The 26,106-nt window shown below is 38.0% G+C and overlaps 1 protein-coding gene across 11 annotated transcripts in view; it reads left to right on the top strand.

The window, feature by feature from the left end:
- The window catches only part of FOCAD (focadhesin), a 315,699-nt gene that overhangs the window by 21,424 nt on the left and 268,169 nt on the right, over window positions 1-26,106 (top strand). For 9 of the 11 annotated variants that reach the window (XM_054501249.2, XM_063650500.1, XM_063650493.1 and 6 more), the window contains 3 exons: window positions 9,563-9,651; window positions 12,441-12,515; window positions 15,030-15,184. In XM_054501249.2, coding sequence (XP_054357224.1) covers window positions 9,595-9,651; window positions 12,441-12,515; window positions 15,030-15,184 — 287 coding nt within the window. In that variant the 5' untranslated portion in view covers window positions 9,563-9,594. Of the gene's footprint in view, window positions 1-5,821; window positions 5,842-9,562; window positions 9,652-12,440; window positions 12,516-15,029; window positions 15,206-26,106 lie in introns of those variants that run through there. The other 2 variants (XM_063650495.1, XM_063650501.1) reach the window with 2 other exon arrangements.

Below are 26,106 nucleotides of genomic sequence, written 5' to 3'. Positions count from 1 at the left end.
TAACTTTGAAGATTTAGATTGGATGTTGAAAAAATTCTAGAGATTCATAAGCTGTTAGATTTAAAAAAATAACTATTTTTCATTGATATACTCATGTATTTAGCATATACACATCCATATACCACACGTTAAAACACAATAATTAGAGAAAATTTGTAACTAGTTAGGCATTATTCAGTTTTATGTTTTTTTTTTTTTTTTTTTTTAAACAGGGCTGGTTCTGTCACCCAGGCTGGAGTACAGTGGCACAATCCTGGCTCTCTGGAGCCTTGATCTACTGGGCTCAAGTGATCCTCCCACCTCAGCCTCCCAAGTAGCTGTTTCTATGGGCATGAGCCACTATACCCAGCTAATTTTTAAATTTTTTGTAGAGATGGAGTCTCCTTATGTTGCCCAGGCTGGTCTCAAACTCTTGGGCTCAAGTGGTCCTCTTGCCTTGACCTCCCAAAGTCTTGGGATTACAGGTATGAGCCACCGTGCCTGGCCAAGTTTGTGGTTTTATTTTTTATTTTAATGCCCTGTTTTCCTGGACAGCAATCCGTTCTGACTTGGAATTTCCTGCCTTTGATCTTATTTTAGGCTCCCATTTCAAAATCTGTAAGTAGCATGTGATATTGAGAAGGAACTAAATTGTAAAGGCAGGAATTTGATAGAATTCATTGTACTTTTAGTAAATGGCAACCAGTGAGATCATCTGAACTCATAGTCATGTAAATTTTCTCAGTACTTGAATTATTGATCTTAAAATTCCTGGGATATGATGCAGTGATGTGGAATGTGCAGGTCATGCCTCATGTTACCGATGGTCCAGTGGAAAGAACACGTGGTTGGAAGTCAAGAAACCTCTGTTCTCACTTGAACTCTGTCATGATGACTTTCCTTTTTGGCAAGTTGCTTTAAGCTCTCTGACATTGTTTCTTCATTTCTCTAGTGAAAATATGTAGGGAGGGAGATGATGTTAGGTCCATTATATTAGTTAAGGAAGTACTAGATATTGCAACAAGGAGACCCCAAAATGCAATCGTTCAAACAGTGTAGAAGTTTTTCCTGTAATAGTTGGAGTTCCAGGTATGCAGCCGTGCAGCAAGCTATCATTTAGGGATCCACGTTCTTCCCATTTTGTTTTTTCGACAGAGTCCCAGGGCCATTGTCTTCATGTGCATGGTTGCATCTAGGCTGTTGCCCAGAATTCACTGTGGTTCCGAAGAGAGAGTGGAGGAAGCAGACTCCAGCCTGGAAATGGCACGTCACTTTTGCTCAAACACCACTGGAGAGAACTTGATCACGTTTTCATACTGTACCGTATTTGAGGCTGGGAAATGTAATGAAGCTGTTCAGGTTACAGTTTTGTTAATACAAAAGAAGAGAACAGATGTTGGTGGATAAATAGCAGTCTCTTCCACATCATATGGTTGCTGCTTTCTCTGCTTATAATATTGACCAAGTGGCTCTGTCACACCACCGAGTTGCGATCTACTTCAGCTTGATTTTGAAATTACTGGCTAAGATAAAACTATTTTCTACTCTGGGTTTAATTTTAATGTGTCTTAATGGTCTCTCTGAGAATATAATAACTAAAAATTACTGTTTTCTTGCACCTGCTCTTTAATGTTGAAAACTTTCAATTTTTATGAATTTTTATGAATCATATACAGTTGACCCTTGAACAATTTGGGGTCTTGGGGTGCCAATCCCTCATGCAGTCAGAAACCTGTATGTAACTTTTTACTCCCCAAGCACTTAACTACCAGTAGTCTTATGGATATTATAAACAGTTGATTCGTACACATTTTATATATTATATACTGTGTTCTTACAACAAAGAAAGCCAGAGAAAAGAAAATATTAAGAAAATCATAAAGAAGAGAACTTTTCATTAAGTGGAAGTGGATCGTCATAAAGGTCTTCATCTACACCTTCACGTTGAGTAGGGTGAGGAGGAGGAAGAAAAGGGGAGGTTGGTCTTACTGTCTCAGGGGTGCCAGAGGTGGAAGAAAAGCCACGTATAAGTGAACCTTTTCTCAAGGGTCAGCTGTGGTTAAAAGGGTTCCAATTATCTTGTCCTGTTAATTCGGGAGTGTTGGTGGCAGTTGGATTTTTTAAGCTTTTGAAGCAAGAGCTGAGGCTAAGTGTGAGCAGGTGTCAGGGTTTAATACAAGGTGATGAAACAGAATCGAGCTGCCTGATCTTAGAGAGGATACATGGAAATACTTAGGGACTGGGAAGCAGTAGATGAGAAGCTAAGCAGCAGAAGAATGAGAAAGAGATCCATATTAGACAGTATAACAAAGTGGGCATTTGAAAAGCATAGGCAGAATTTTTCCCCTCTTTTTTGAGGGACAGGATCAATCAGTTGGTGACTCTAGAATCCACCCTTGAGCCATAGTCTGGATAAATTTATAAAATCAGCTCAAAATTTATTGATAGTGCCCATCAGCTTTTCTATAAGCCATCCACAACAAGTAATAAAAAAGATAAAAATTGTCAAAATATTTGTTTAAAAGTATGGTTTTAGGCTGATGGTTCCATAGCTTAATTTGTGGGAGGAAGAAACTAGGTAAATTCCATAACTGATAATTGGAATAGTTAATAAAATGTTAGGAAAAGAAAAGTCCTGGATTTTGTGTCTCTAAAACATAGAGCCCATTAATGTGAATGAAGTACTTATTTTTTATCAGCCATTTTATCAGTGTGCTGATGATACTGCTCATGTAAACTAGCTTTAAGAATGTACTCTGGGCTGGATGTGGTGGCTCATGCCTGTAGTAATCCCAGTGCTTTGGGGGGCTGAGGGTGGGAGGATCACTTGAGCCCAGGAGTTTGAGACCAGCCCGAGGAACAGAGGGAGTCCCCGTTGCTACAAAAAATTTTGAAAAAACTTTAGCCAGGCACCATGATGCATGCCTGTAGTCCGAGCTACTTGGAAGGCTGAGGATGGGAGGATCACTTGAGCCCTGGAGTTTGAGGCTGCAGTGACCTATGATTGTGTCACTGTACTCCAGCTTGAGTGACAGAGTGAGACTCTGTCTCTTAAGGAAAAAAATATATATATATTCTGTATAGCTCTGAGTTTCAGCCAGATGATTGCCCTTGAGCCCTTCTATATAGAAATTTGGTAGTCAAGAGTGCTCAAAGTCAAATGTCTGTCTTCGTGACCATTGGACCCTCCTCCTCCAACTACCTTGTATAATCAGTTACTGTCTCTGCTGGGTTTTCGTAATTGTTAGATTTCCTCTTGCTTTTAAGATTGTGTCCTTAATTTGAGGTTTGACATTAAGTACTTTTGTGTGATACGTAGTTGTACAATATCCTAGAGAAACTATTGAGAAAGAAAGTTGAAAACCCAAAGTGTTTTATCTACTGCTCTTTTATTAGTGCAATTGATAGATTAATTTTCTTGGAAGTATTCTTACGGGGCTGAGCTACCTTGGCAGATAATGTGATAATTGCTTACATTAAACAACAGTTTTGATTCACTGGGAACTTAAAGACTTAATTAAAAATTCTCTTTCTGATTTAGATTTAGACAGACAAAAAAGGCATATTGAAAGGTTGGAGACAAATCTTTTAAAATCAAACACGCATTTTTGTAGCGTGTGGTTTATGGATTATATTGTTACTGGTTTCCTTTTAGTAAAATGGCATGACAAGAAGTAATATATAAATTGTTTTTCCTTAATGTATAAAATACCCAAAGGAAATTGAGTTTAAAAATAAAGTAGACTGCTCTCCAGACTGGGTGACAAAGTGAAACCCTGTCTCTGTCTCTTAAAAAAAAAAAAAAAAAAAAAAGTAGGACACATACTACACTTGCCAATGCTAAAGTGACCATGTGTACTGTTTTTTGAAATTTCCTAAGAGGATATGATGTTTTTATACCTAGAAAGGCCAATGGTTGTGATTAACCTTGAAATATAAGTCTTCGGCAAATGAAAGACACTTGCAATTTGTAGCCCAGTGATAGCAAATCAAGAATGATGTAAAGTCATATTGCAGCTTGGGTAGTGGTTTTGAGAATGCTTAATGGCCATTTGTTAGGAAAGGTAAAGTTACTATAGATTTAAAAAACATATTCATTCTCTGAGGTGTCACACTGAAATTAGGGCTGTCTTTTGTAATCTTTGGTATTTGTCATCTATACTTAGGTAATTTAGATAAAAACAACACTCTTTTTCCACAGTGGCCCACCTCCTGAAAACAAGGTCATCTTTTTGGATGGCTCAGCTTCTTCACTTCTGTAATAAGCTATTAGCCTACCCAGCTGCTCACCTGGTCCCCAAAGCCATATTGGAATTCCAGCATTCTGGGCCTGGATCGGAGTGCATAGCCCCACATCTTCTTCTGTATAGTTCTATCACCATTGATATTTGAGTAATTATGTTCTGTGACATATCAATAATCTTACCTGCTTCTCTGGATACTGTAAAGTCAGCCTTCGGTTGAGTTAGATTAGATCATCAGAAAACTCTGTACTTGGATCCCAGTAGCTGAGATTTTTTTTTTTTTTTTTGCTGAATAACATGTTACATTATGCCTGTGGCTTTATCCAGGGTTTGCTTAAGAAAGAAGTAATATTACCGGGCATGGTGGCTCACACCTGTAATCCCAGCACTTTGGGAGGCCGAGATGGGCAGATCACCTGAGGTCAGGATTTTGAGACCAGCCTGGCCAACATGGTGAAACCCTGTCTCTATTAAAAATACAAAAAATTAGCCAGGCGTGGTGGCGGGCACCTGTAATCCCAGCTACTCTGGAGGCTGAGGCAGGAGAATTTCTTGAACCCAGAGGCGGAGGCTGCAGTGAGCTGATGTCACGCCATTTCACTCCATCCTGGGCAACAAGAGTGTAACTCTGTCTCAAAAAAAAAAAAAAAAAGTAATATAACATTTCCTTTTGCTTTTGTTATTGAGAATATTGCATATTATATCACTCTGTATTACACTTATAAAGCCCAGTGTGAGAAATTTCCTTCAGAGTTTAAGGTCACAAAAATGTTTGTTTTCTTTGATAAAGAATATTTTCTTATCTTTTAGATTATCAAAGAGGTATCATTTATTTTGTTTATTTACCCTAGCTGCCTGGGAGCACAGGACCAAATTTGAATGTTAATTGTAGGAATTATGTCAAGAAATTTTGTAAATTAATTTAAAAATAGTTTTATGTACTGGGAGTTAGCAAACTATGGCCCACCCACTTCTTTTTGTAAATAAAGTTTTATCAGAACACAGCCAAGTCGTTTATTTATGTATTGCCTATTGCTTTCATGCTACAATGGCAGACTTGAGTAGTTGCTCTCTGGCCCTTTACAGAAAAAAGATTTCTAGTCCTGATATAAATAGTTACATGTGGGTCAGACCAAAATGCAGTAACACTGAATATAAAGCAATATGATTACTGTTAGATGTAGCTAGTTGGAAGAGGCTTAACAGAGATGTGCTATGAAATGAGTTTAATATTTAAGCAGTGGAAGCATATAGGAGACATTTTATGTGGGAGAGAAGAAATGAAATCCTGTAGGATTGAGCAGATTTTGAACATGTGGGACCATTTTGGAAACTGTTTTAGCTAAATTAGAATTATAGCAGTGAAAATGAAGTTGAATGGGTAAGACTGTTGATAGGAAGGCATAAAAGCTAGGCATCAGAATTTGCATTTAATCCAACAAACAATTGAAAACCCACTATGAAAATTTCACAGGGAAATGATGTGATGGGAACAGCATTTCAGTACAGCTAATCTGACAGCAGTGTACGAACTCAGCATGGAGAGCCCCAAGACTAAGGAGTTACTGGAGGAACTAAGAAGATGAGTGTAGAATGAAGAGGAAGAGTAACCTCTGAGGTGCTGGAAAGAAGGAAGCCGATTTTGTGGCTGACTGGATTTAGAGAGTGGTGGTGAAGGAAATTGTGAGAGGAGAACTGGGGGAAAATGAACTGAGTGACAGTTTTTTGAAAGGAAATATGTGTTTTGTTTTTGATGTCCCTAATTTCTGGTGTTTTAGAGCCTCCTAAGAGAAAGTATGGAAGCATTTGGAGATCTGTGCGAGATGACGACTGATAGCTGTGGGAGAGTTTGTATGGAGGGACAACAGCACAAGGCAGAGTGGCTGGGGAGTGCCTCCAGGAAGGAAGATAGCACTCGAGGAGCAGAGTGGACAGAGGAACAGGAGGAGTCAGTAAAACAATGTTTCCCAATGTGTATCCCAGGACAGACTGATAGTATAGATGTTTAGCAGGTATTTCCATTGTTGCATGGCCAGATAGATTTGATAAATTCTGGGTTAAGCAAAGTTAAATAGACTTCTTGTAGTAGACCCTCTTATGTTCTTTAATAATATGCAACATTATTTATATCTCCAATACGATCTCTTCCTCTAAGTTTAGATTCCTGCATTCGACTTTCTACAAGACATTTCCCGTTGGGATACCTGTGAGGCATCTAAAACTTAACTGTCCAAAATGGAATTCCTTGTCTTCCTCACAAAACTTTGTTCCCCATCTCAGGTGATGGCAGCTCTATCTTTTCTTTTTAGTAAAAAAATGCCATGGTAAGAAGTAACATAGAAATTATATTGTTCCATGTGTAAAATGGCCAAAGGAATTGAGATAAGAAATAAAGTTGCTCAGGCTGGGCATGGTGGCTCACGCCTGTAATCCTAGCACTTTGGGAGGCTGAGGTGGGTGGATCACTTGAGGTCAGGAGTTCGAGACTAGCCTGGCCAACATGGTGAAACCTATCTCTACTAAAAATACAAAAATTAGCTGAGCGTGGTGGTGGGCGCCTGTAATCCCAGCTACTCAGGAGGCTGAGGCAGGAGAATTGCTTGAACCTGGGAGGCGGAGGTTACAGTGAGCCGAGATCGCACCACTGCACTCCAGCCTGGGTGACAGAGTGAGACTCTGTCTCACAAAAAAAGAAAAAAAAAAGTTGCTCAGATTAAAAACCTTAGAGTCATCCTTGACTCCTTTCTCCTATATTCTTTTTTTTTTTTTTTTTTTTGACAGAGTCTCACTCAGTCAGCCAGGCTGGAGTGCAGTGGCACCACCTCGGCTTATTGCAACCTCCGCCTCCCAGGTTCAAGTGATTCTCCTATCCCAGCCTCCTGAGTAGCTGGGCTTACAGGTGCACACCACCACATCTGGCTAATTTTTGTATTTTTAGTAGAGACAGGGTTTCACCTGTTGGCCAGGCTAGTCTTGAACTCCTGACTTCAGGTGATCTGCGTGCCTCAGCCTCCCAAAGTGCTGGGATTACAGGTGTGAGCCATTGTGCCTGGCCCTTTCTTCTATACTCTTATGCAATCCATTGGCAGCCACATTGACTTTCCCTTCAAATATATCCAGAATCTGACCACTTTGTACCCCAAGTGATTCTATTGAAATCCTACTGCCTCTTTGTGCAGTAGCTTTCCATTTCACTCAGGATAAGTGTGTCAGTCCCTGTAGTGGCCTACAAGGCCTTTTATGACCTGGCTTCTCGTTGATCCTTTGACCTGATTTACCATTCTTTTCCTCCTTCCCTCTGCTGCATGCACATCTCTTTATTCTTCCGAAGACAGGGCTTAAGCAATTTATTAGCTTAGGGCTTTTCCCTGTGCCTGTGACACTCTTCCCCCTAGATATCTGTTTGGCTAATCTAACTTCCTTTCGTCCTTTAAGTCTGTTCACATGCCACCCTCTCTAGAAGAGACTGACCCAGACTACCATATTTAAAATGGAAAGTGTGCACTTCTCCCATTTCTCATCCCCTTTATTCTGCTTCACTTTCTTTTTTTTAAAAAATTTATTAGCACTTACCATCTTCTAACATATTTTATGTATTATTTGTTTAAAAAATTATCTGCTGCTTTCTACTAAACTGTAAGCTCCATAAATGCAGAGATTTTTTGCCTATTTTGTTCACTGATATAACTCAAGCACCTAGAACTGTGCTGGACACACAATAGGCAACTATTAAGTATTTGTTAAATGAGTGAATGAATTTCAAGATAGGAATATATGTCCCCATAGAATCTTTCTTTCACCCATGGAGATATTTTTTTCCTGTGTTTTCCAGGGACACACTTTAGGAGATTCTGTTGTGAGTATTACGGAATTCAAAGGAGGAGAAAACTACAAGAAAGTTGTGATTGACACAATTGGGAAGTTAAAAATTTTTGACCTGCTTAAGCTAATAAGTAGATTTAGATAGGAAAATAGTTTGCAATCTTAGAACAAGTTGTTTTAGTGTTGTGAAATGTCAAATTCGGGGAGGAAAGTTGGACATAGATGTTGAAGAAAAATACCAGGATAAATTACCCATTCAGGCAGTTTAGCTTTGGATAAAAGGGTGGAAAGTACAGATTGAATATTCTTTATCTGAAATGCTCGGGACCAGAAGTGTTTTGGATTTGGATTTTTTAAAAAAAAATTTGGACTATTTGCATATATTTTAAACCGGTTGAAAATCCAATCTGAAAATCCAAAATGCTCCAATGAGCATTTCCTTTGAGTGTCACATCAGTGCTCAAAACGTTTCAGATTTTGTAACATTTTGAATTTTGTATTTTCAGATTAGGGTTGCTCAACCTGTAGTTAGAAAAGGCTGCTGGTTCATTACAATATGCTTTGTTTTTTGAGATCAAGGGAACTTGGTTTTTCTGCTTGTTGTAAGTTAATCTAGGGTTGTTTATTGACAAAAATTTTAATTTTAATTATATTGTAATAAGTAGGTGGCCTAGAGGACCCTGTTTTTCAAAGTAATGTAATTTGGTAGGTTCAGTGCTTCATGGAAATGTGATAAATTGGGATCCTTAGGAAATCCTCTTATTAGTTCCATGCTCCTGCTTTACCACCTGCCTTCCCCATCATTTTGCATGCTTGCCTGCCTGCCTGCCTGCCTGCCTGCCTTCCTTCCTTCCTTCCTTCCTTCCTTCCTTCCTTCCTTCCTTCCTTCCTTCCTTCCTTCCTTCCTCTCTCTTTCACTTTTCTTTTCTTTTCTTGTGAGCCCAGTAGGAATGATAAGTGAGATATAAATATTGAAAGTTGGTGCTAATTGTTTGCTTGTTCCTCCTTTAGGAATCAAGCAGTCTGTTTTAACATGTGAATTTCTAGGTCTTTTCTATACTTCTTGAAAAAAGTTCACCTAGGCTTCACACTTGTCATAGCAGTTGGATTAGTGCTTAGATGAAAGCTTGTGCCAAAGTGAGGCATAGATGAAGTAATTTTTTAACTTTCTCCCTTATAAGTTTTGATCCACAAAAGAATTAATTTCTATTTCAAATGTGTGGTTGAACTTTAGGATTTTTTTTTCATTTCCGTAGTGCAAATTCATCTTTTTCAGGATTAGCTCTCATGGGAAAAACCAAGAGCTGTTGGGCATTTTTAGTTTATTTATCAATCATGACATTTGAGTGCTGGATGACAATGAAGTTATGCCAAGTATTACTCTGCAGAGCCCTGTGCTTTATTTCCATTGTTGTCTTTGGAATGGATTACATTCATGTTATTTGAGGAATAATTAATTGGGGCCCCAATTCAGACCAGTTGGAAGACTAACAAATATTCTTTTGTTTTGGTTACAGAAGCTGCACACATACATGTAAGAGAAGCAAAAATGTCAGATGATATCAGGAAAAGGTTTGAATTTCCAAATTCTCTTATCCAATCACAGGTAATTTTGTTTGTTTATTTTTGCTCATGGTAACAAATAAACCTGTTCTGTGGATTGTTAACTGAACTTTATATATTTAATATTAAATATTTTATTCTACATGTAGAGATTTATATTATTTTATGAAACAACTTTTATGAGTTAATTTGAAAATATATATTTGACATAGGAAAGCAAATATTTGAAATTGATCAATCTCAGCTTCTGTTTATATATCATACTTTTCTTCCTAGAGATAATAAAACCTTGATTAACTAGTAGGCCCCTGAATTTTTTTTTTTGGCTTATAATTATTGGGAACAGAGGTAAACAATTATATGTCTGAAGAGTATGAGGGATTAATATTTAAGAAGACATATCCTACCCCTTATATAGATTTTTATGATAATGACATTTAATAAGTAAAGTATCCTGGATTAAAAAATTTGATATATCTACTAAGATAGAAGATTGTGATAACTTTAAAGAGCTTTTCAATAATTAAATAGTTAAAACAAAGATGGCTTTCTGGTTAGCCTTTAGCTAACTAGAAACATTCTGGTTAATCAAGGTATCATAATAGCTTATTGTCTTTTCTTGTGAGAGTAAAGCTAACAGACCAGCAGAAGCCATCTTGAAGACTTAACAACGTACAGCACCTTGGATACTTTCAACAATTAACTTCGGAGATGTCTGCTGTGGGAATTGACTTAGCTGGGTAGTGGGGAACCCTTCCATGAGGAGTAGAACACTCCTTATGCAAGATTCCCTTCTACCTGGCTGGGTTGGAGTCATATCCTACAGGTCCTTACCATGAAGAAGAAGATGAAGGCTTGGAGGATACTATTCACAGTTTTATTTTTCTGTGCCTGGAGTCTCTTTGTTGGCATAGATAATCAAGAAATGCCCATATGTGTTACTGTTAAATTAGGTGAAAAAAATATATATATTTATATTGTTTAGTGTAGGATGTCTATTTGAATTCTGTTATAGAACACTTAAGTAGCGATGTAGGCTGATTTATCCTTGGGTTTTGTATTTTAAAAAATCAGTTTAGGCTAGTATCTCTGATTTGTTAGAAGATGAAGTGAAAAGTATATTAGATAAATTGAACCTGGTGGGGAATGGGGAATTAAGCTTCTCTTCTTTTAGTTCTTTTTCTGGATATGAACTATAGCTTTTTCTTTGTCCCTATTGTGTTTCATATTGGTTTTATTAGGTTCTTGTGATTGTGTCCTGTCCTTTGCAAATATTTCTTATTGTTCTTCTGTAACCACTGCTTGATGTTAGCACCATATTTCATTGATTCACACACGTTTTTTTCAGATTTTAACATTTTTGAAATTGGATTGCCTCTAGTAATTGATGGCAGCAGTTGAGATACAGTTGGTATTTCCTGCACATTTATGAACTTGGGCATGATTTTCTACATGAGTCTAAAAGAACTCTTGTGTGACTATAAAACCGAAATTCTAAGTTATAAGAAGCATTGTGTATCATAGACTAATTGGCAGCCTTTTTTCTTTCTTAGTGGTACACTGTATAATGGTGCAACTTGCAATTCCTGGTCAGTTCCATTCAATGAAATATGGTATATTTTGTAAAACAGGAGCTCAACCTATCCATGGGCGCTCAGTTCTTATTACTATTCCTTTTACTAGGAGATAAGCACCAGCATGGCACATGTATACATGTATAACTTACCTGCACATTGTGCACATGTACCATAAAACCTAAAGTATAATAATAATAATAATAATAATAATGATAAAGAGACAGTAAGCCGGACTAAACTTAATATTCATGTAAATGAGTGACTTATATCGCAAAACTAGACCACAAGCACCACGGTCTTAAATCAGTTCCAATGTGTGAAATACAAAGAGAAAAATGAGGAAGGGGTGGGTGCTGTGTTTTTATTTGAGCTGTTCTGGAGACTTTGCAGGACTGACAGTTACTCACAGCTATACCGTAATTTGGTCCCAAGTGCAGGATGGACAGTTGTTGGAATAGTGAAGTTTTTTCCAACCCGTACACAGAATGGCAATGATTGTTGCTAGCCTGTTGGCTCTAAGACAGTAGTGCTGGGTAGTGCTGAAGAACTAGGGGAATAAAGTTGAGGTAGTAGGAGGTAATGCTATTTATGTCTTTATATAACCAGCACTCCTATAAGAGGCTTGAATTTAATGTTGGGTTTTTTGGCTAAAGCAGGATATGGGAAAACTTTAGAGATTTATTAGACTCAAAGCTTACATTTAAATTACATTTAAGGGCTGAAACCTATGAAAAAATGATAAAGAAATTAAAATTATATGGCCTAGAGGAGGGAGAAGGGTGGTGGTGGAGGGAAGCCCTATTGATTCATATCTGTGTGGGCTACAGTCATAAAGATGAGTTTTCTTCATATTCGTTAATGGTGTGATGAAGCATGATGGATTTCATTTCAGTGCAAAGATGATTTTAAAAACTATGGGCTTTCTCATTCATGTTTTAATGGAGTAAGCGATCTCAAGTTATCTTCTGATACTGACAGCAATTTGAACCAAAAATCTGGCAGTTTTCTTAACCTCTATGCACTATAGTTGCTTATTGGTAAACTGGGATAGATATGCCTACCTTGAGGGCTATTCTGAAGATTAGAAATTGTGCATGTGGAGTGCCTAATTCAATGCCTTCTACATAGCACACACTTAGTTAATGGGAATTTTACTTAATCCTAATTGACTACCTGGCATACTCATATCAACTAGTATTGATATTTGGAAAGAACTTCTAAGGGACTGTGTTCATTAATTTTATTTCTTTTTAAGGCTGCGGGTCATCTTATTGCTGCAGTCCTAAAGGAGAATGGTTTTTCAGAAAAGATTTACCAATCTACAAATCAGGTCTGTGTTTAACTTTATGCTTTAATTCTCTTCAGATAAGATTGCTACTAGCTGGATCACATATGCACCTGTCTTGTTTCCTTGATAGTTCAGATCACAGTAGAAATGTTTTTGAACTGTGAGAACTTCATTGCCTTTTTTGTTTATTTGTTTGCCTTTTTAATATATAGCAATAAAAAAGTTTTAAATTTATTAAAACACTCTAGGAATGAGACATGGAGGGATGGGCTGGAGATGAGTATTCTTATGACTATTAATGAAAAATAATATGGGTGGAATGGGAGAAAGCATGCTTTAGAGAAAATTGATAGAGTTACCTCTGAGGGAATTATTTTGGTAATTAGGAGAATGAACAGAGTGGCTCTGTTTGGATGTAGGTTTCTCATGCTTCAGCTCAGCCCCAGCTGTGAGTTCTTATTTGAAAAGGTCATACATTGACAGTCAAAGCTGAAAAATTCCATCTTACACAAACAGCAGGTGAATGCTCAGAGTTGAAGCAATGTCAGCTTACTGAGATACACCACTTGGGGTTTGGTTGATCAGTGTTGTGTATTTTGACCTGCTAGTTGGGAAACTCTTCTTAAGAGAGGTGTTCTCAGGTGTCCTCTGTAGGGAACATATGTGATGGAAATAAGATTTTTTTTTTCACAGAGAAATAAATTGATTTCCTTTGTTTCACATTCTTTTTGATTAGCTGCTCAAAGTTACATTTTTTTATTGCTTCTGCAGACATGTTGAAGTAAGTGTAGGACACACTTCACTAATTGGCATTTTTCTGGTGTTTGTATGCAGTCATATAAATTAGGTTTTCTGAGAACTCTGATCCTAACCTGCCTATAATCACATTGTGTACTTTGAGAAGATCTAGTGATTTTACTTAAACTGCCAGGATTTATTGAATGTCAAATCCCTGTAACTGTTTCCTCTTCTACTAAAAATGAATGCTTACACAGTCTTACCTGAGGCAGCAGTTTATTTATTCGTTTGTTTTGTTTTTCCGGTGTAATAATAGAGTGATGACATTTAGAACCCTTTGATATTGTCAGTACAGCTGAACACAACGTCCTTCTGAATAAAAGGAAAAGTGGAATATAAATATTTCCTTCCTGTAGTGATTGTTAACTGTATTGTTATTTTAATAGTGGGATGCTAAGATAGAAAAGATTCTTAGCCAGCTACAGAGGGAAAGTGGGTACAAAATGATGTTGATTTTCTTTTCTTTTTTTTTTTGAGACAGAGTCTGGCTCTGTTGCCCAGCCTGGAGTGCAGTGGCGCGATCTCAGCTCACTGCAACCTCCGCCTCTTGGGTTCAAGCAGTTCTCATATCTCAGCCTACCGAGTAGCTGGGACTACAGGTGTGTGCCACCACGCCCAGCCAGTTTTTTGTATTTTTGGTAGAGACAGGGTTTCACCATGTTGGCCAGGCTGGTCTCAAACTTCTGACCTCAGTTGATCCACCCGTCTTGGCCTCCCAAAATGTTGGGATTACAGGCATGAGCCACAGTGCCTGGCCTTGATTTTCATTCTTTTATTAACAGTTATTCTTTGAGAGCCGGGATATTAATTTTTCCCAAATTATATATTTCCCTAATAAGTTGCATCAGGAAAAAGGAAAAATTGCTCATTATTTGTTCTTTTTTTTTTAATACAACTGTGTGTAAGTCTAAATGGACTTTATCCACAATACAGTCATATAGGTTTATTGTTAGCAGTGAACCATTTTGGTGGTCCTGGATTCCTGAGAAAGTTATAAAAGCTAGAACCCCTGCTTTGATAGGGTATTCTAAAATGAAAACTTGTATTTACTTATATGTCCTTCTCTTGCTCTTCTATCAATGAAGACAGAGTCACAGTGTGAGCGGGGAAAGTCAGTTTCTTTCTTGGGCAAACAGTTTTCCTAGGCTTTTTTTTTTTTTTTTTTTTTTTTTGGTTGCCATGGAATGAGCAGCTTGCTGGTGGCCTGTCCTATCTGGACAGGCCTTTATATCTGGGCCCACGTTAGACTTCAAGAAATTGTGGCAGGGGCATTGTGGGTGGTGGTGAGGTGCATGTAGGTGATAGAGGTTGGTAGTAGGAGAGGAGGAATATCTTCTGAAAATAACTGTTATTGTCATTGAAGGCTTATGGCATAAATAGTATTTGGAGTTCAACTTAGACTAACTGATATACTGATACTATTAGTGTCTGGTTAAATTGTTGGTTAGAGCAATATGCTAGAGCCAAGTCTTAGCTTTATTGTGTTGCTTGAACTCGGGTTATACCTCTGCCTGCAGCCAGCCTTGTTTTATAGCCATGATACCAGTTGAGAGAGAGAGTTGCTGTATCAAAACACATCCATTACCTCTCTTGGGAAATTGACTTCATTTTATTCTAGGAACAGAGTGACAACAGCATCATCTTAATAAAGGAAAGCTAGCCTACTGTGAACAAATTACTCATTGATGAATGACCGAAGGTGTGTGTGTGTGTTTGCTGCTCATCAGAATTGTCTTCTAATCACTGGTTTGGTTTCAGACTCCTGCTTTGAACTTGCTGTGGGAGAAGTGTTGCAGTGACAATGTAGTGGTTCGAACAGCCTGCTGTGAAGGTCTGGTGGCACTCGTTGCTCAGGATCATGCAGAGTTCAGCTATGTTCTCAATGGGATACTCAACTTGATTCCATCAACCAGGTGCTTTTTCCTCAGTGTTTGGTCAGTTAATGATTTAAGTTTTTAGGAAAAAAAATTCACTAAATCCCTATTAAGAGTCAGCATTCATCCTACTTGCCAGTTGTTTTTCTTGCTCTTAAAATGTCATGAGTTGCTGTTTCATATATGAAAAGATCATGCTAATTTAAACCCTATAGTTTCAGAATTTGTGGTCATTTGCGGTACTTAAGTTTTGGGGCTCTACTTAAATTTGTCATTGCCCTTTTTAAGAAGAAAATAGCTAAATAGTTTATAATTCAAAAATGTAATTCCTGACTGCATTACAGTCAGGAATTACATTACAGTCAGGAGTTACATTGCAAAAATGTAATGCAGAAAGAAGGTTGTCCATAAGCAATGCTTCTTCCACAGTGGTATAGTTTATACATTGTAGTGGCATTACTTGGCCAGGCCTTGGCATTAGTGTATTAGAAAATAATGGCATTTATTTCTCAAATATTTTGTGATTTAGGGATGTCTTCCCCCTGATTTTTCAAAGTTAATAATGTTTTGTTCTTTGAATTTGTTTGGTATGACCGTATTTAGTCCATTTACAGACTGAGGTAATGGGATAATAAGGAATAAGAGGGTTCCATTCAGAGATGGTCAAACAGGACCATGTTTGAACCAGTGAGCCTCTGTTATAAAATACTCCCTGAAAAAGAGTTGTTACTCTTTGCTTCAAGAAATTGTCTTGATCTATATGTCCTAATTTTTGACTACTTCAAATCATTTGGGCTTTTGCCCCCTTCCCTCACCTCTCACCAAGCCTCCCTCCTCCTCTGTGGAGCTATTTGTTTTTCCAGTGTTTTTCACTCACCTTTATTATAGTGTCATTGGGCTGAGTACTTAATTTTTTTCCCTGCCTTCAGTGGAGATGGAGTACAGCTGTAATTATCAATTTGTGGAAAGATGCTGGATGCAGTGGGTCACGCCTGTAATCCTAGCACTTCAGGAGGCTGAGGCGGGCGGATCACCTGAGGTCAGGAGTTCGAGACCAGCCTGTCCAACATGATGAAACTGCATCTCTACTAAAAATACAAAAATTAGCTGGGTGTGGTGACGCGTGCCTGTAATCCCAGCTACTCAGGAGACTAAGGCATGAGAATCGCTTGAACCCAGGAGGTGGAGGTTGCAGTGAGTCGAGATTATACCACTGCACTCCAGCCTGGGTGACAGAGCAAAATTCCATCTTAACAACAACAACAAAAATTTGTGGAAAGATTCCTGGGCTTGAAGTTGATTAGGTTAAAAACACCCCAAGGTGTCTTCTTGGCACCTTGGTCTTAATTTTGCCCTGCCCTGCCCTGCCCTCCCCTCCCCTCCTCTCCCTCCCCCCTCCCCTCCCCTCCCTCCCCCCTCCCCTCCCCTCCCCTGCCCTTCTTCTGCCTTCCCCTCCCTCTCCCTTCCCCTCCCCTCCCCTCTTTTCCCTCCCCTCCCTCCCTCCCTCCCTCCCTCCCTCCCTTCCTTCCTTCCTTCCTTCTTTCCTTCCTTCTTCTCCCTCTCTCTCTCTCTTTCTTTCTCTGTTTCCTTTCTGACTGGGTCTTGCTATACTGCCCAGGCATTATTATAGCTCACTGAAGCCTCAAACTCCTGGGCTCAAGTAGTCCTCCTGCCTCAGCCTCCTAAGTAGCTGGGACTACAGATGTGTGCCAGCATGCCTGGCTTGGTTTTTCTTTTCCTTTTGCAGTCTGTGATTGCAAAAGGAAAAGCCCTTCCCAAACTAGATCCAGCCTTCTGTTCAAGTTGTGTTTCCCCCCATGAACCCTCTTCTCTAGACATCCACAACTCTTCAGTCTTTCTGAGCCCTTGTGTGTGTTCCACACCAGCATGGCATGCTCCTTCCCCTTCTCTGTCTGACATCATCTTTGTTATCCTTTCAGGCTGTGCTCAGATGTCCTCTTTCCTGTCCAGACACTTCCCACTTTTCTGCTGCGCTACTTGTTGTTTCACAATATGTGCCTATGTGTATTATTTTTAAAACTGTATTTTGGTATCTGGCACTCTCTTTGACACTTAGTAGATGCCCAGATATTTCTGAATAAGTGAAGGTTTGATCATGACTGAAAACTTACTACTTTCTCTCTTTCTGTTTCTACACACATTCACATACACACTTATAAACACAAAAATTTTAGAATAGTTCTATTGTATACCAATTAAAAAAGTAGTTTTGAGGAGAATTTTGAAAAGTTAAGATTTTTATGTGTCTCTTTTTTTCTCATTTATTGGTTAATCTTATGCAAGCCACCTAGATTTTACCTTACCTTTTTTATTTGTGAAATGCAGGTATGGTATTTTTTGCCCCCTGCCTCACATGTATTCAAATGCCTTAAAAATCTGCAAATGTTAAATGTAATTGCATTGTGTAGTTGTACTATTTATATTCAAAAGTGAAAGTATCAGCAGCTCATGGGGCCAATGTAGTATCTTCTGTGTATTTAAGGTGTAATTAGAGCAGGTTAGATTATACCTTTAATTCTAGAAGATAATCTTAGAAAATTATGCTGGTGTGAGGTATCATTCACACATCAGTATTAATTCTTCATCTCTATTGTAAATTGTAAAGTATAAGCTTTGCGGATAGTGAATTATCCTGTCATCTCTGCATATTATAATTTGTGGGTAACCTTAGTTATTTTTAAATTTAAAAATGTGTTTTTTGGGTGAGGTGCGGTGACTCGTGCCTGAATCCCAACACTTTGGGAGGCCGAGGCAGGCGGATCACTTGAGGTCAGGAGTTCGAGACCAGCCTGGCCAACATGGTGAAACCCTATCTCTACTAAAAATACGAAAATTAGCCGGGCATGGTGACATATGCCTGTAATCCCAGCTACTCGGGAGGCTGAGGCAGGAGAATCACTCGAACCTGGGAGGTGGAGCTTGCAGTGAGCTGAAGCTGAAATTGCGCCACCGCACTCCAGCCTGGGTGACAGAGCGAGACTCGGTCTCAAAAGAGAAAAAAAATGTGTTTTTTTGAATAGATAATATATTCACATTGGATATTTTAGGCCAAGCCTCTGTCCTATCCCAGTATCTGTGTTTTTTTTTCCCCCCCTGTGGAAGACAAACTGTTAGTAGGTCTTATTATATTCTATGTAATATATAATAAAAAATTTGTATGTATGTGTATTTACATGTATATTTTCCTTCCTTAACAAACAGAAATAGTAGCCTATTACATAGTATTCTTTAGCTTGCATTTTCAGTGAAAAAATATATCCTGGAGCTTGTATTAGGCTGTTCTTCCATTGCTATAAAGAAATACCTAAGGCTGGGTAATTTATAAAGAAAAGTGGTTTATTTTGGCTTACGGTTCTACAGACTGTACAGGAAGCATGGTGCCAGTATCTGCTTCTGGCAAGGGCTTCAGGAAGCTTACAGTCATGGTGGAAGGCAAAGAGGAAGCAGGCATGTCAGATGGCAAGAGCCAGGAGCAGGAGAGAGAGGGGGAGGTCCAAGATTCTTTTAAATAACCAGATCTCATGTGAACTAACTGAGCAGGAACTCACTTGTCACCAAGGGGATGGTAGTAAATCATTCATAAGGGATCTGCCCCCGTGATTCAGTCACCCCCTACCAGGCCTCATCTCCAACATTTAGAATCATATGTCAACATAAGATTTGGAGGGGACAAACATCCAAACCATTTCAGAGCTCATTCTATAAAATACATAAACAGCTTTCTATTTTTTTCTAGCCGCATAATATTCCATTGTGTGGATGAGCCATAATTTATCAATTTCCTATTATTTCTAGTCTTTTACAATAGATAGTGTTTCAGTTATTAATCTTATACATATAGGTGGCCGTAAATTTTTAAGGTTCTTTGGCTATTTGGCCAACATGTGGAAGAAAGCCTTGAATTTTATAATAAGCAAATATAGGAGTTTTAGCAGTGGAAGGATGCTGGACATTTTAAACAAAATTTCTTATCTGAGAATGTTCATGTTGTCTAAATTGTCATCCACAGGGAGATATAGACAGAATAGATGCAGAAGCTAACCAATTTAATTTTTGAATCAATTTGATCATAAAATATGTAAGTGCTAAGTTTTCCTTATTGTTGCCAGTGGGTATAATAATTATTTTTATGTCAGAAAACATAATTTTCTTCATTTGCTTTATTTCAAGTAGCAGAACTTTGTGGTGTGTAGTGATTACGAAGACTATAGTTTGTACCATTTATGTTTACAAAAAAAAAAACCCAACAAAATGAGAATCCATTTTAAGAAACAAGCTAATTAAAAACATGAGACTCAAATAGCCTCCTCCTTCTCCAAAATGAACCTCAGGGAATCTTCTGAGACAGAAAACCATCTGTGTCTTTGGGACTTACAGGCAAGAATGGGCCAGGCGTGGTGGCTCATGCCCGTAATCCCAGCACTTTGGGAGGCTGAGGCGGCGCATCGCTTGAGAGTCAGGAGTTGGAGACCAGCTTGGCCAGCAAAGTGTAACCCCGTCTCTATTAAAAATACAAAAAAATTTAGCTGGGCTTGGTGACACATGCCTATAGTCCCAGCTACTCAGAAGTCTGAGGCAGGAGAATTGCTTGAACCTGGAAGCAGAGGTAGCACTGAGCCAAGATTGCATTACTGCACTCCAGCCTGGATAACAGAGTGAGACTCCATCTCAATCAATCAGTCACTCAATCAATCAATAAAATGCAGGGAATGACTTTGGGTGAGACAGTTTGGGTCTTCAGTTTCCATTATTTAAATTTCTACTTGTCTCTGACTTCTCTTTAATTAGAGGTTTATTGGAATCTAAAGGCACTTTGGGAACTGAGACACACCATGATTGCTTATCTTTGCTTTAGAAAAATAATTCTAAAACTTTATCTTTCCATCTTGCCTATTTATCTTCTAGCCTACTATCCTTCAGGAACTGAGAAAGAGAGAGGGGGGTGGATAGAAAAAGCCAACAGTGAGAAACAGCCTTCTATAGAATAGATGTTTAGAGAATGTAGCTTATTGAGTTTTTTCAGCATTTAGAGCAGATTTTGAAAGCGTGAAAGAAAGATGGAAGGAAAAGTAGATGTACCCATCTCTTCCAGCCTTATAACTTGCTCCTTCGTCCTTTGTAAGTCTAGTCTATAAAATTGTATGGAAGCCCCCCTCCCACCTGAATCCAAGCCTACAATTTGAGAAACAGTGGCTTAGAGCGGGTTACATTGTATAGTCTAACTTTGAAAAAGACTTGACATTTGCAGTGATCTGGTTGTCTAAACTTCAGGGAGTGGCTGGGAAAGGGTCTGGCTGTGCTTGAGAGACTGTTCTCTTCAAAGGAATAGTTTCATGTCCTAGAGTGTTCTCTGTTCAAAGCTGAGGCAACATGAAACAATTGTAAACTAGTTTTTATAGCTTCTGTAAACAAAGAAATGGATTTAAGAGCTCTAAAATGTTCTTTTCATCAGTAAGGAAATTTGAAAAAAAATTATTCCCTAGGGAGGGTGAAGGAAAGAAGGGGACCACAGAAGAAACACAGTAAGGAAATCGTTATCACCAGTCGAATGTGAATATAGTTTTGTAGACCTTTCAGGAATTGTTTTGAGTTTAGATTTTTTTTGGCTTTGTTTGTTTTTGTCCTTACATTGACTGTATCCTGGAATAAAGAGTCCCAAACCATTTTTCTTTCCTTAGAATTTTTTTCCCCTTAACTGTGCTGGCTTCTAGAAGGCTCATGCAACCATTGTTACAGTTGCTTAGTAACAGGATTGTGAATAAAAAATCTTGCTCTCCTGCAGAACCAGGTATTCAGTTTTGATATTGAGGTGTCATGACAGCCTGTAATTTCAGCTCAACTGCTTCCCCCATTTCTTGTCTTAATGTGCTTGGTAAGAAGGTTATACTCTGGATAAACTAGGCTAGCACTTGATTTGTATGCCTTTTGTGCTTTCAGACAGGGAAGGGACCTGCATTCGAGGTATTTGGGAATATAAAGTGTATTAAAGTGTATTTTCTGAGACTTCTAAAGTCTACCTTTTAATGAAATTTAGCATAGGATGTTAAAAATTCTTGTAGTGGGTCCTAAGTAAAGCTGTTGGATTCAGTGAGTCTTTGATCATGGGTTGATGAAGGTTCAGTGGTTAAAAATGATTCTGAGAATCATTTGGAGTTAAGATTTAGGATGATTTATGGAGAAAATTCTTGTCTCTCAGCGTCTTCTCTTTTATTGATGACCCTGTTCCTTGGGAAACTTAATTGCTTTGTTATGTAGGAAATGGCTAGCAACTGTATTCATATCTTGTTACATTATTGAACCTTTTCTGTGTTATTTAGCTTCTTTCTCTTTATTTTATTTGGCAGGAGAAGAAGAACCAAAGAAGGATAGCTTTATGAGGTTTCCCCAAGGTTTAGGGAAGACAGCACATTTTAATCTGCAGCTGGGGTGTCAGAGCATTACTACCTGAATTTGATGTGGTTTCAAGGTTTATATTTATATTGATATTATGGTTTATTTAACTCTTATTAGAGAGTGACAGAGTTGGTAATCCATGTCTGTTTCCCATCTTGTCTTTTAAATATTCCTTTTAAGCTTATTAGCTTGTTTGTAGATGTTCTCCTTCCTTTTGTTCCCCAATCCTTTTTTTTTCTCCCTTGAAAATCCCAGAATTTCTCTCAACTTTCAGTTCCTAATCAGAAAAGTGGTTCCAGCCACTTTTCTGATCTAGCACATTCTGCCCTATTTCTTTTTAAGTTAGTTGATCTGGTTGAAGGCTTTGTCACAAAGTCTTCCATTGTAGAGTCATGTATTTATGCTAAGATGTTTCTAGGTGATTTAAGAACAGTGGCTACTGAACACATGTTACTTTTATAATGGAAAAATGCTTCAGAAGAAATCAGGCTGTTTTTGGTACATGGAAGACAAATGAGCGCACAGAACTTTGTTAAGCAAAAGCTCAGTAACATTACATCTCTTAGATTTTATTTTAAAGAAGCATTTTTTTTTTGTCATTCATTTAAGCATGGATTTCTCAGAACTGTTTATTTTGTCCTTGTCTCTGTTTATCTTTTTCATATAGTTTTATAGTTTTCTCATATAGTTTTATAATGAATTTAGACAATGATTTGATTATTTTTCTAGTGTTTATCATTCTCTTATTTGCTCATGACTTACTATGCTTAAGACTGATGAATTATCTTGTTCAGGGATCTGAAATCCTTTCCAGCTAAAAAGGGACTTGGCCACATTTGTTCCCATGACACCTAGGGATGCATCCCTCTTGGGATGTTATGTCATTCCCTTCAACCCAAACCCTTTTAATTCTACCCCTGGTCAAATATGGGTACATTCTTGTACCTCATGTTTGGTATATTTTGAAAGCAAAGAATCAAGCATTATTTGTAGTCTTTGAAAAAGAGACCCAGCATACATGAGCAGTGTTTAGTGTTGTAATGAAATAATTCCCAAACAAAAGGAATCTGATACATGTTATTCATATACACAGTAGTAATCATGCCATATTAACCTAGCAAAAAGCAATCTGCCTGAGTGTTTTCTAGTTAGTGTAGTTGGTAGAGCTTGACTAAAAATTAAAAAAAATTTTTTTTTGAATCTTCAATGTCATAATTGACCCATAATCCCTCTCATTATAGGCTAACTATCCCCTGTCTGAAATGCTTGGGACCAGAAGTGTTTCAGATTTTATATTTTTTGGATTTTGGGATATTTGCATATATATAAAAAGATGTCTTGGATAGACCCAAGTCTAAACGCAAAATTCATTTATATTTCTTGTACACCTTATACAGATAGCCTGAAGGTAATTTTGTACAATATTTTAAATAACTTTGTGCATGAAACAAAGTTTTAACTGTATTTTGTCTGTAGCCTGTCACATGGCTTCAGGTGTGGAATTTTCAACTTGTGGTGTCACATCAATGCTTACAAAATTTAGGATTTTGGAGCATTTAGGATTTTGGATTTTTTGATTAGGGATACTCAATCTGTATGAGGTGTGGGTCTTGGCTCTTATGCCTAGTGAAAATTGTGGCACCTTTTTGCATTGTTTCTTGCTACTGTGCTTGTGGCTTAGTTTTGAAGTTTCCTTTCCTCTCTTTAAGGGTTCTTGAGTAAATTCATCTTTTCCTGGCACCTGCCCAAGAAGGGACTTATTCCAGCTGATCTTTATTGTAGACTTTTGGCAGCAGTTTCCTCTGTGGATTAGGTCTCTTTGGGCTACCAGTTACAGAAATCCACTTGAACTAGTGTGAGCAAAAATGGATTAATTTTTTTGATAAAGGAGTATGTATCTCATAGGACCCAAGAATAAATATGCACCTAGGCCTCAGAAACAAATGGGATATAAACTGTGTTTTGTTCTTCTTTCTTCCTGCAGACTTTCTCTGCCTCCTAGATCACAGGGCACCACCTGCCCCTGGCTTAACATCTCTTATATATGAGGCAGCCAGACTGAGATTGGAATTTCCTGGCCACAATTACAGATTTCTAGTGGTAGTACCTGGAGCTGGATCAGTCAGCTCTGCCAAGTGTTAGTTTTCTAGGGCTACTCTAACACAAGATGATAAACTTGATGGCTTAAGACAACAGAAATTTATTATTTAATGATTTCATGATGCCTTGCAGCCAAAAACCAAGGTGTCAGCAGGATTGATTCCTTCTGGAGGCTCTGTGGGGGAATCTGTTCTATGCCTCTCTACTAGCTTCTGGTGGTTGATGGAAACCTTTGACATTCTTTGCCTTGTGGCCTTGTAACTTCAGTCTCTGCCTCTGTATGCTCATGGCTGACTTATCTGTATATCTCTTTGTCTCCAATACAGTATCCCTGTACTTTCTCTATAAGGATACCGGTTATTGGATTTACAACCCACCTAGGATGATCTCATCCCAAGATACTTAATTTAATTATATCTACAAAGACCCTATTTCCATATAAGGTCACATTCATAGGTACTGGGGGTTGGGATTTAGATGTATCTTTTGGGGGGACACAATTTAACTTTCTACTCGCTGTGACTTCATTGTGTGAGCATATGTGTACTAGGATCACTTATACAGTAACCATATGAATGCAGAGGGTGTGGTAATTTCCAAAACAGAGAGGAGACTGGAATGCTATTCCTGAGGAGTCCTCTGCACTGGAACTGAATTTGGAGGAGAGCCACATGGAAATAGGTATTTCTCAGCCGTTCAGCTCTAGCTTTGAAACATAATTGTGCTTAAATACAAGTGACTAGTACTAGATCTATGTTGCTCGGACAGGGATAGAAGGAGGAGAGATTGAGTGAATGGAGAATCAGTGTCAAATATAATTGTTTAATTGTGATGGTGGGATACTGCGTTGACTTCCCCCACCCCCCAGAATATTTTCTTTAAATTATAAATTATCTTTCTAAACAGCAATAATAATAGAAACAACCACTGCTTTGTTTTCTAGGGGAAGAGGGTTAAGGAAGAAAACTAGCCTTTCTTGAATATAAACTGTGTGCCCTGCCTTGTGCTTTAGAGCTTTACCTAAAATTCCCCACTTAATTCTCAAAACAACCCTTGGAATGTGGGGGAAACTTTTTCTTAGGTGGGATTGTGTTCTTTTCTCAGGAGGACATAGTATCTGATTGTTTTCATTTTTGATGATGTTAGCAGCTGTTGATACTCAGTGACTAGATCCATTAATTCATTAGGGATTTCCAATGGTGACATTCTAATTCTATGATTTTTTTTCTTCACTTATTACCTGAAATACTTCTATAAAGAGAATCTTCCCTGTATCTACACCCAGAGGTATAATTTATATAGGAAAGGCAGGATATATATGTAATTCTTTTATTTACTAAATTCCAAAATAATGATTTTTTTAAGCATCCTTTCAGTGGTGACCAGTTACATTTTCTTATAAAATAATTATAATGAGCTTATGGATTTAAACATACTTGATGTATTTGAGTCCTCTTCTCCTCTATTTTTAAGGCTGCTTTTGGATCCACTCTTTAGAAGCAGCTTGAGAGAGGAGGGCGGAATTTACAAAGTTTCAAAAATCTTATTGCTATTCAGTGATTTTCATATATAACAAGTGAGTGAAGATGGAGGGGAGTGAAAGAAACAGCATCTTCCAAATAGGACTTCTTGCCCCGGTCTTATATTAAGTCATAGGAACCATCTAATATTCCTAAGAATCTCTTAGGAATTAATTTACAGGGTGATAGATTTAGCTATGTCATGGGCAATCTTCATAGCAGTTAAATCTCTGCATACATCTGAATATTTCTCTCTTACTTTTGTTATTCCATCAGGAATCTTAAGTTGGTTTTAATGTTGTAGGAATGTAGATTAAGATAAGTTAAATGAAAAAAAAAACCATAACAACAAAAAAACTACTTTCATTTCTGGCTGAGCGCAGTGGCTCATGCCTGTAATCCCAGCACTTCGGCAGGCTGAGGCCAGGAGTTTAAGACCAGCCTGGCCAACATGGCAAAACCCCATCTCTACTAAAAATACAAAAAAAAATTAGCTGGGCATGGTGGTGCGTGCCTGTAATCCCTCCTACTCGGAAGGCTGAGTCAGGAGAATCTCTTGAACACAGGAGGTGGAGGTTGCAGTGAACCAAGATCGTGCCACTGCACTCCAGCCTGGGTGACACAGCGAGACTTCATCTCCAAAACAACAACAACAACAACAACAAAGTACTTCATTTCCTAATAGAATTCATTGCTTGATAATATAAGGATATTACATGAATTTCATCTTCCCAGTATTTACAGTTATCCTATTTGCTAAATGTGTGATCCCTTAAATGAAAGGCCTTTTAGAAACACAACCAGTAATAGCATTCATATTATTTTGTAAAAAACTAAATAATGAATTTTGATATTAGAGATCAGATACATGAATTTCAGTGTGCATCTATAAAGTCGTGTAAATATAGAACTAGAAATACCTTCAGA

This window comes from Pongo pygmaeus, chromosome 13 (genome assembly GCF_028885625.2).
Source record: "Pongo pygmaeus isolate AG05252 chromosome 13, NHGRI_mPonPyg2-v2.0_pri, whole genome shotgun sequence".
In the NCBI taxonomy this organism is placed as follows: domain Eukaryota; kingdom Metazoa; phylum Chordata; class Mammalia; order Primates; family Hominidae; genus Pongo; species Pongo pygmaeus.
Note: the sequence above shows the minus strand (reverse complement) of the source record. Positions and strands in the feature narration are given on the sequence as shown.